The sequence below is a fragment of the Etheostoma cragini genome, chromosome 17 (assembly GCF_013103735.1).
Source record: "Etheostoma cragini isolate CJK2018 chromosome 17, CSU_Ecrag_1.0, whole genome shotgun sequence".
Classification (NCBI taxonomy): Eukaryota; Metazoa; Chordata; class Actinopteri; order Perciformes; family Percidae; genus Etheostoma; species Etheostoma cragini.
The window spans coordinates 18,530,949-18,540,179 of record NC_048423.1 but is presented as its reverse complement, the minus strand read 5'-3'; the positions used below and the strand labels follow the sequence as shown (position 1 = coordinate 18,540,179).

The 9,231-nt window shown below is 38.1% G+C and overlaps 3 protein-coding genes across 6 annotated transcripts in view; 2 read left to right on the top strand and 1 right to left on the bottom strand.

Annotated features, from left to right (window-relative positions):
* Positions 1-4,552, top strand: part of sgpl1 (sphingosine-1-phosphate lyase 1) — a 14,698-nt gene extending 10,146 nt beyond the window's left edge. For all 3 annotated transcript variants that reach the window (XM_034897640.1, XM_034897642.1, XM_034897641.1), the window contains exons 12-14: positions 172-318; positions 412-532; positions 2,241-4,552. In XM_034897640.1, the coding sequence (XP_034753531.1) occupies positions 172-318; positions 412-532; positions 2,241-2,384 (412 nt within the window). In that variant the 3' untranslated portion in view covers positions 2,385-4,552. The remainder of the gene's footprint in view (positions 1-171; positions 319-411; positions 533-2,240) is intronic.
* The window catches only part of pcbd1 (pterin-4 alpha-carbinolamine dehydratase/dimerization cofactor of hepatocyte nuclear factor 1 alpha), an 8,254-nt gene extending 212 nt beyond the window's left edge, over positions 1-8,042 (bottom strand). Inside the window, exons 1-4 of one of the 2 annotated variants that reach the window (XR_004660063.1) lie at positions 7,881-8,042; positions 6,974-7,105; positions 6,804-6,884; positions 5,286-5,528 (exon numbers count right to left, since the gene is read on the bottom strand). Coding sequence is in view for 1 of the 2 variants with exons in the window: in XM_034897643.1 (XP_034753534.1) it covers positions 5,436-5,528; positions 6,804-6,884; positions 6,974-7,105; positions 7,881-8,021 (447 nt within the window). In the remaining variant the exon portion in view is untranslated. Of the gene's footprint in view, positions 1-5,052; positions 5,529-6,803; positions 6,885-6,973; positions 7,106-7,880 lie in introns of those variants that run through there. The other variant, XM_034897643.1, reaches the window with a different exon arrangement.
* A 267-nt stretch (positions 8,043-8,309) lies between these two features.
* Positions 8,310-9,231, top strand: part of si:dkey-192p21.6 (uncharacterized protein LOC565246 homolog) — a 30,920-nt gene continuing 29,998 nt past the window's right edge. Inside the window, exon 1 of the mRNA XM_034897639.1 lies at positions 8,310-8,482. The gene's annotated coding sequence lies outside the window, so the exon portion shown is untranslated. The remainder of the gene's footprint in view (positions 8,483-9,231) is intronic.

The window sequence follows — 9,231 nt, the reverse complement described above, 5'->3', positions numbered from 1 at the left end:
TTGGAAAATGGCTGCAATGAAACAAAGAGTGAAAAATTTAAAGGGGTCTGAATACTTTCCGTACCCACTGTATGCAAGCCACTGTATGTGATTAAGATGTGCTAAAAACAACACTAAAGCTCTAGAACTTTGATACACGTTATCATCTCACCCTTTCTTTTTTCTTAACAGAATCCGCAAGATTAAAGGCGTGTTTGTGTTTGGGGACCCAGAGGTGTCAGTGGTGGCTATAGGCTCAGACATTTTCGATATTTTCAGTTTGTCTAATGCGCTGACTTCAAAGGGCTGGAATCTGAACACACTGCAGTACCCATCCAGGTAAACATAAAAACATAATTTTAATAATAAAAATAAAAAAAGGATTGTCATCACTAATCAGGAGTATAACAACTGTATAATTTTCTTTCACAGCATCCACCTTTGTTGCACAGTTCTGCACACACAGTCGGGCGTCGCTGATCTCTTTATCCGTGATGTCAAAGAGCAGGTTGCTATCATCATGAAGAACCCCAAGGCCAAAACCACAGGAATGGTGAGCTAGGTCTCCTTACACACTTGTCAATGCTGCATTTATACACTGAATACACAGTACTACATTTAATGAGTACATTAATATATAAGTAGTCTCTAAAAGAGCAACAATGTTGACAATTTATATCAAGTAGTGAGAACAAACTACAATTTATACAACAAGAACATTGCAGCACTAAACAAGTGTACAGAATAAGTGCTCTGTTCATTTATTAATACAGAATTCTGTAGATGAATAGAACCAGCACCCGCTTAAAAGGATCTTGAACTATATATATATATATATATATATATATATAATACCCTGCAGGATCTTTAAGAAGTCCACAGCTTGGTTTAAAAGAAATCCTGTAAAGAGGCTGTAGCTCACTGCAGCTACAATGGCTTATGATATCATAAGATGCGTTGTCCATCTAAAGCAATAATGGTAAATGACCGTATTGGTGTTGAGAATCAATATTTTAATCATTTTTGCTTTTGATGTTCTACTATCACTCAATGTTACCTGTTTAGCAGTAATACGCTGCCAGTCTATCACAAAACTAATAGACAAATCCACATTAATAGTCACTGTGCAATACAGGTTTCCAATTCAAATGACCTACATGTCTTTGGACTGTGGAAGAAAACCAGAGAACCCAGAGGGGAGAATCCTGGCCGTGTGGTAGTGTGTAGTTAACCTTTCTATGTACCATTAGGTCAAGTGTGAGATGGTACAAATTCCATTTGTATAAAGGCATGACAAACCAGATATTTCATTGTCGTGTGTTTGCCGGTCTCTATTGTTTACCATGCTGTTGGTACATGTGGAATTTTGTTTTTCTGTTGCACGAGCCGTCAATTCAAGTTGACAACAAACTGCATGTTCTGTTTGTGTGTCCGTTTTAAAATGTGGAAAAGTGGAAACTCTACCCAACAGGCACAAAGCTGCTGTGTTGGAAGCACACTCGTGAATAAGAGTGTAGCTTCAGTTCAATAACAGAAATGCAAATAAAAGTTCGTACATAGAGCAAAGTCCTTCTGGATAAATAACCACAAGATTTACAGCCAAATATACATATTCTAATAACAAATGTAAGAGTTTAATTTCCTTTTATTTTATTTATTTTACAAAATATTCCATTCTTTCATTTGTTAATTATTTATGTAAAACATATTTGTCCACTAACTGATGTAGTCATTATACACCTCAAGGTACTTTAAAACCGTTAAAAAAATCTTTTATTCAGTTTGACTTACACTTTCAATGTCATCTGCACAAATAAATGTCCGTAAATCTGCTTGGAAATCATAAAAATTAAGAAAAGACACTCCTTAAAACACTAGAACTTGCCTGAGAATCATCCCATGGGTTTGGGTCTGCAGTGTCAGACCTTTACTCTCCATCTACAGCCTATGATCAGAGAAAATCTATCTCTAAGTGAAGTGCTCGTAGTCAGGCAGGTATGTTTATAAGAAAAGTACATCAAGGTTTGTAGTGAGGTGCTGATCACAGGAAGTAGTCTTGAAAGTGCAAATGAATAAAAGAGAAATGCCTAAGGCGCCACAGTGTGCAACACTACTTATAAGAAAAGTACATCATCAGATATTTCCTGAAATCCTGAAACACCACCGACTGGTGATAATGATAATAAAGTGTAAAAGGAGTTTGGGTTTTCCTTTCATTACTGTGTACTTCTAAACTCACTTGTGTGTTCTTACTGTTTCAGGGAGCGATCTATGGCATGGCCCAGTCTATCCCAGACAGATCTATGGTGACCGAGATCTCCCGGGGTTTCCTGGACTGTCTCTACAGCACGGAGGTGCCCAAGTCAAACACCAGTCACATGAACGGCAACGGCAAAGCCCACTGAAGAAGGATTGGGCCCCCCTGGCCCGGCCTCACCGCACGCAGGGAAACCTCCTCCCAGAGCCCTGAGCTAATTGCTCTACGGATGCCTTATCTTGCATACCTGCACCATACGGAAACATCTGCAAAGATCTTCTTAAAGCACAAGCCATTGTCATTTTAATCAGCCCAGAGGGAAATCGCTGAAAACACTGTGTCTATGTGGCACAGAGAAGACATGACTGGTTCAAAACAAGTCTTTTCATTTGATTTTATTAATGTAGTGGAAGTGTGTCTGTCATTGTATTTGTCTAAAAAGTTCATTTCAATTTTAGTTAAATGTCTGTCATAATCTCTACTGATAACATAGCAAAGCCATTCAAAATGTTGTTTTTTTGTTTTGTTTTTACAGTCGGAACATTTCAGCTTGTTGCCATCACTGCTTCAGTCTGTGATGATGACTCAGCTAAAACACATACCACTGAAAGCTTGTTAAAAACGCTTTGCTGCTGCCCTCTAGCATGGGACCTGATGTACTGCTTTAGACTGGCTCTACATGTGGAGGCTTGTGGAAGGTGAAAGTTTTCATCATCATAATCATGTAGAAGTTCTCTGGAGGATAGCATGTTATTGTAAAAGCACTGCAATGCCCTCACGAGAACATATCAGGTTAATCTGTAAATCCCTTCAAACAACAATTTTGATGTTGTGGTTGAAGTTTGTCTGTAAGCATGACCATGCATGTCCTTGTTTGTTTGCACTTAGTGTGATGACATCCATTTTGTTTTTAAGTCAGCATTTGGGGTTCAAAGTGGTTAGATTTGTAGACAGAGGAAGAATGATTTGGGAGCTTTTAATTTCAATATTAAATAAAATTGTCTTTTAAATTTAAATAAGTGAGAAGTTGTAACCAGGCCATAAATATTTAGAAAGTGATTAATGGAAGCCAAAGCTTATTAGCCATTTTGGTTATTCTTTGGTTATTATTTTTCATTGTTTACCAAATCGGTAAAGAATGTCTACACCGTAGCTGGCTTGTAAAGTAAAGCAATGAAATGTAACATCTTATAACAGACTGGACTGAAGGCTGTTACCAGCCTAAGTCTACTGTATATTATCAAGAAACAGAAACTCAAGAATTCCTCTGTAGTCTGCCTAAAGTCACCGGTGTACAACTTTGTTTTAACATTTGTTTCCTAATTCACTCTACCTCAGTTTCTACTTAATGCAAAAATCATTTATTCATCCACTGAAACACATTCTAACAGGGTAACATTTTTTCAATTTCAAACTTAATACAATTCCCAATGTTAGGGCATTTGATAAGCTGTAATAAAGTGTTCTCAGATATGCTGAATGGAAACTGATCCACTGTGACGGAGGCTTTTGGTCCACAGACTGAAATGATTGATAGTGTTTTAAGTTGGGAGAATCCCGCTCGGCCCTGACTGGATGTGGATATCCATTCAGCAGGATATGTACACATTTACTAAGAGGTTAACAAAGTAAATGTATTCTGTATCACCAAAACAACATGGGGCCTCATTCACCAAATGTTCTTAAGAACAAATTTAAGAAAAAACTTAAGAATATATTGGTGAATGAGGCCCATTGTCTTCTTTCTTTCGTATGCTTTTCCCAATATTGCTTGATACAATTGTCTTTCCATGAAATTATTTCCATGTTTGTGCAATATATACATTTTTCCTTTTATGAAGTTAAACAAAGGTGAATGCTCTATTAATGTTTCAGAGATAAGTCATTAGAAGCATAGTATTGAATGCAGCATATCGGTTCTTTAACAATTTGTGTGACCACTGGGTGTTTATTAATCACTTAATTTGTGAGCATCTTTTGTGAGTGTTTGTGTTATTACATACTGAGCAGTTTTTAAGAGATTAGACATGAATGTATTTAGGTTCCTACATGTGCAGAGATTTTTCCATCTTTTATTCAGTACCTGGTTAAAAGACTGAAGACGGACGGAGTGTATAAAATCCCCACTAATGATTTAAGCTCATATCATGTGTCCATCCATCTTCAAATACTGTGTCCAGTGACAGTGTGGAAACCCAGGCCCATGCAAAAAAAGACTTTTCCAGCAATGACTCATCCTTCTTTGGAGAAATATTCTCAGAAATTATGACGATTGAATTGTCAAGTAATCTCTTGAATAAAAACCTTTCAATGCAATTTCCTCTTTAAGCGTTATATGAAAGTGACTACAAACTGTATGAGGTTTATTAGAGGTTTGCAGAGAAAAAAAAACTACATTGTGTCAGCAATAATTAGCGTTCACCTCTGTGCTTTCAATGAACTCACGTCATTGCAGATTTTTGCTCTTCGGGGATTTGGCTTCATAACTGCAACATTGAGGTCCACTGGTCTTTCAAAAATAGTAAAGTAACACAAACAGGGGTATTGGATTGCTTTATATTGTGAGGTCTGATTGACTTTTGTCCACCCCCCTGTTCACTATGTCCTCATGAAGTTCTGAATGTACACAGGTTTAAAGATTTGTGTTCATGTCAGCATACATCCTTGTTTAGCAGATTTATTTTGTTAGCACAAGCTGGTTTCCACTTCCAACACCGTTAACCCACTCTGACCAGTTAACACAATCCCTCTTAGTTGAGCAGATTATCTACAGTGTTGTGTTCTCAATAAAATGCACTCAGTCTGATGAGAAGATCATTTTCTGGTCATTACTTTCAGTTATGACATGAACAGTTTGACAGAAAATAACATTTATGAACAGTAAAGTACAAAAATATTGGCACAAAAGACTAGTTGTGACAGTCACACATACCACTGTAAATGTTCTATGGAATAGTTTGAGAAATAACATGATTCTTAAGACTTTAATGTGTAAACATTTTATCATAAACCTTTGGCTAATAATTATTCATTAAGTGCAAACCAACACATTGGACCCTTTGCAGTCTAGTACAGCTACATTATTCACAATTCATTGGAAGTAGCTGGTTCATATTCATTCGATTTGCAGGTCACATCTTCAGATTCCTCAGTGGAATGAATAAACAAAGCACTTAAGTTTTTATTGTTGTGACGTTGCTCACATCAGGGATGCCTGGTCAATGAAGGTGGCCAAAGTGATGTCTCGCTGGGACAGCCCCCCACAGTCATGTGTGCTGAGAGTGATCTGGACCTGGGAAGCAAAGGAAAATGGAGCAGGGAAGGGAACATTGAGTACAACATATGACTAGATCATTATTTCTCTTAATCCAAAAGTTAACTTTAATGCACATCAGAAAAACTCAAAGTTTCAAATCAGCCAACATCCTTATGGCATCATCCACTCTTGCCTTCCTGTTGACATGCAGTAAATACAAAAAAATATATCTGAAATATCTGTCTCTGCCTCCATCTGCAACAATTTATTTGATAAAAGCAATTGATGTTAGCGTGTGAAGCCCCAAAAAAGTTGAAAATGAATCACTGAAAAGTAGCCAAGTGTAAGCACAGTAGGCAGTTGAAATGTAACCTAGTAACAGTGAAGTCAATTAAAATGTCAGCAATGTTAACTCAGCATAATTAAAAATGGCTGAAATACAAACTGTAAACAAGATATAAAGTTAGATTAATTCAAATTTTAAAAAATATATGTTTTTTTATTATGTGCCTCTTTTTTATGTGCCTATATATAGAGGTAGGCTAGGGTCATCAAACAAAAGTTGAAATATGACGTATTGTCACTCCACTTGATCTCGAACATATTTCGCAAATAGATGCCATGCAGACACGGAACAACGTTAGCATTCACTTGGGGTCGTGTTTTTGTCTACTTGTTGAATGTAAGTCTAGCATTCACTCTCTTTAATATCTAGTTTAGTCTCCACGACTCTTATACGAAATGTCTGGCTCATTAGCTGCTAAATGCGACAGCATGTTCACCCTAGCTGTGTCTGTCTGCCTTATGTTGCTGAACAGCGTAACAGTGTCTCCTTTTATTGAGCTTTTTTTGGCCAAAAACAAACAAACCTTAAAAGTGAACCCAAACAGTCAAGTTTGGGCCTTAACCTGCTGTTAGCTGAAAAACAGACATCTGCATTTTTGCAAGGAAAACTACGTTTAAGAAACACACCCTTTCTCAAGGCGATGTCTCATTAGCTTAGAACTAGCCATAGGCTACACCTGTGTGAGCGTTTTGAGACATCAGGGAGTTGCGTTGTATCAGCCAACTTCAGTTATTAGGACAGGGCTTTAAAAAGGGAGCCACTCTGTCAACGAGTTTGATCATGTTGCAGATGAATGTAGATTACATTAATTTTTAATTTAAAGCTTTAGTACATGGGTTCTTCTTTAATAAAACAAGCCAATCAGGAGCAAGTCCAGCTGTGACTCATTCACCAATTATCAAAACACTGCATCCACCCTAAGGGTTGTTATGCAATTTACATGAGTCATAATTAGTCTTTTATACCTTGTTGTAGACATTGAACCACTCAGGATGATGGTCCATCTTCTCTGCTTGTAAAGCCACTCTGGACATGAACCCAAAAGCCTGAGAGGAAAATAAATCATCATAACATATCATAGTTGCTTGTTATGTGGGTTTGTGAGTTTCGCAGTAGGCAATGATATATTAGAAACCTGATTGAAGTCTTTAAAAAGAAACTCTTTGTAAATAGCGTCCCGTCCCACAACCTCCACCCACTGAGCGTTGCGTAGCAGGGGGAGTAGGTGGGCCCTCTCCTCCTCAGTCAGACCCTGAATTTTACCAGCCTGGTGGGAAAGAGCAGAGGTAACAGTACAGCAGATCTGAGAGGGGCAGTTTCCCAAACACTAAATGTGATTGGTTGCACAGGATCTCATCTGGAAACAATGAGAGGTTGCATTCCTGCTTTGAAAAACTAGCTGGGTCGAAAGGTATGTGGTGGTGGGAGGGGGTGGGGCTCCCTTTTGGCAACTCGGTTCCTACTCTTGACATGTGATGCACAGTCACATGGATTTAAAGTTACTCGTTGCTCGTGTCATTTAGCCTTCACAACCCTGACTCCAAATCTAAACTGCATTGTCAACATTTCACAACATTCCCCAAATAGATTTCTGCTTTTATTTCACAATCAAGAGGGGGCTTTTGCATCCTTTGTCCACAGATGATCCATCGTGCTCATAAACCAGAGCAAACAGATGTCATGATCACGGCCTGAAACAGAGCCATGACATCAACGGGTATCATAGCAACACTCTAATCAGATGAAAGAATGGGCAGCACACAGACAATATCCACCGGCTTTATCCTCGTCTATCTCAGTGGTGGCTTAATGCATACATAAAGACAGGAGAATGTGCCTTTGTCAGTCTAATCCCTGCAGAATTATATGTGCACATAGAAGACTTTGAATCAAATTAATCTATCTGTATTTGTCAGTCTGCCATCAAACATTATCTAGGGGAGTTTTAGACTTTGAGAGTGACTAAATGGCAACAGGTGTGTGAGGTAGAAAGCAGCCCTGTGTGGCAAACTGGACACACTGAAGACAGGTTGTGTACTTACCATGTTTGCAGAGTGTCTTGATGCACAGAAGAGGTTCAGCTCCAGCTCCCTGTTGCACAGAGTGACTGGAATGACTCCAACCTGACACACGAGCCGTAGGTCCTGCTTAGCTGCCCCCGCAGAAGCCTGAGCAGAAATCATCACTGCTCATAGGCTTCTCTGCCACATGTCAACATGGGTTTAATCATAAACTGTAATCTGTTGCACAAGGCATGCGTGAAGCCAGCTATTGCAGCAGGATTCAGTAAACACTGCTGTACTGGCAGGGTTTGCTATGTATTGAAAGGTGAAAGATACTGTCCCTCTTACACACTGTTTAATAATCTTTTCTATACTATATATGCACACATATTAAACATGGACTTAAACTTCTAAATAATAGCACACTGTTAATGATGTCTCTATTTAACAGGATTGCAGATTTTGAAGCAAGCGCAGCTCTTCAGCTGGCTGGAGTTCATGTCAAAGGTTAATGAGTTGCTCCTGTGAGATGGCCCTGGTGAACTCATCTGTCACGGCAAACGCTCAGGGAAATGATCTGGTTAATGAAATGAGGATAGGGAGAGGATGTGGCAAGTGATCAGCATTTAACAGTTGGTTGGGTGGGGAAATGAGAACAGTGCTTCAGTGTTTTAGTTAGAAAGGAATGAAAGGCGCAATTTAGAACAAAACCATTAGATTAGAGTCCAAATGAAATCGGACAGAAATATCACCAATAGATGTATTTTGTGACAGTTTTAGATGTGTGTGACTTGAGTGTGTTAACTGATCTGCAATTTGTGTTGGTATGTTGTTGGTACCAGTGATTTTTGTTAGTGTCTGATTGTGCCTTTCAATATAAATGCATTTTGACAGATGAGGACAAATGGCTTAGTTGGTGGACACAGAAAGACATGGCCAAACACCCACATCCTATTACCCACATCAAGCTTAGATAAGGAGTAGGATGTTAGTGTGTAATAGATCTTAAATCTGTAAAACCACTGGAGCCCGAAGGATTTTTAAAGCCGATCGGATACAAATATTTGGTTAATAAAAAATCCGATAAGCCAATATATAAATATGTATTTGCCAAAATACATTTAAAAAGAATAATAATCCAGAAACGCGTTACAAAACTTAAACAGATTTCCCTAACATTAGTTATTTGTAGTTATTTATGAATTCTCACTAAAATTATATGATAATTAGCTTTATTGTCACACACACAGAGGAACGTCAAAATATATTAAAGTTCTGAGGAATATATGTATAAAAATGCAAACTATAATAATAATAATAATACATTTTATTTAACAGCGCCTTTCTAACACTCAAGGACGCTTTACAGACAACAAAAGACAGATACAGG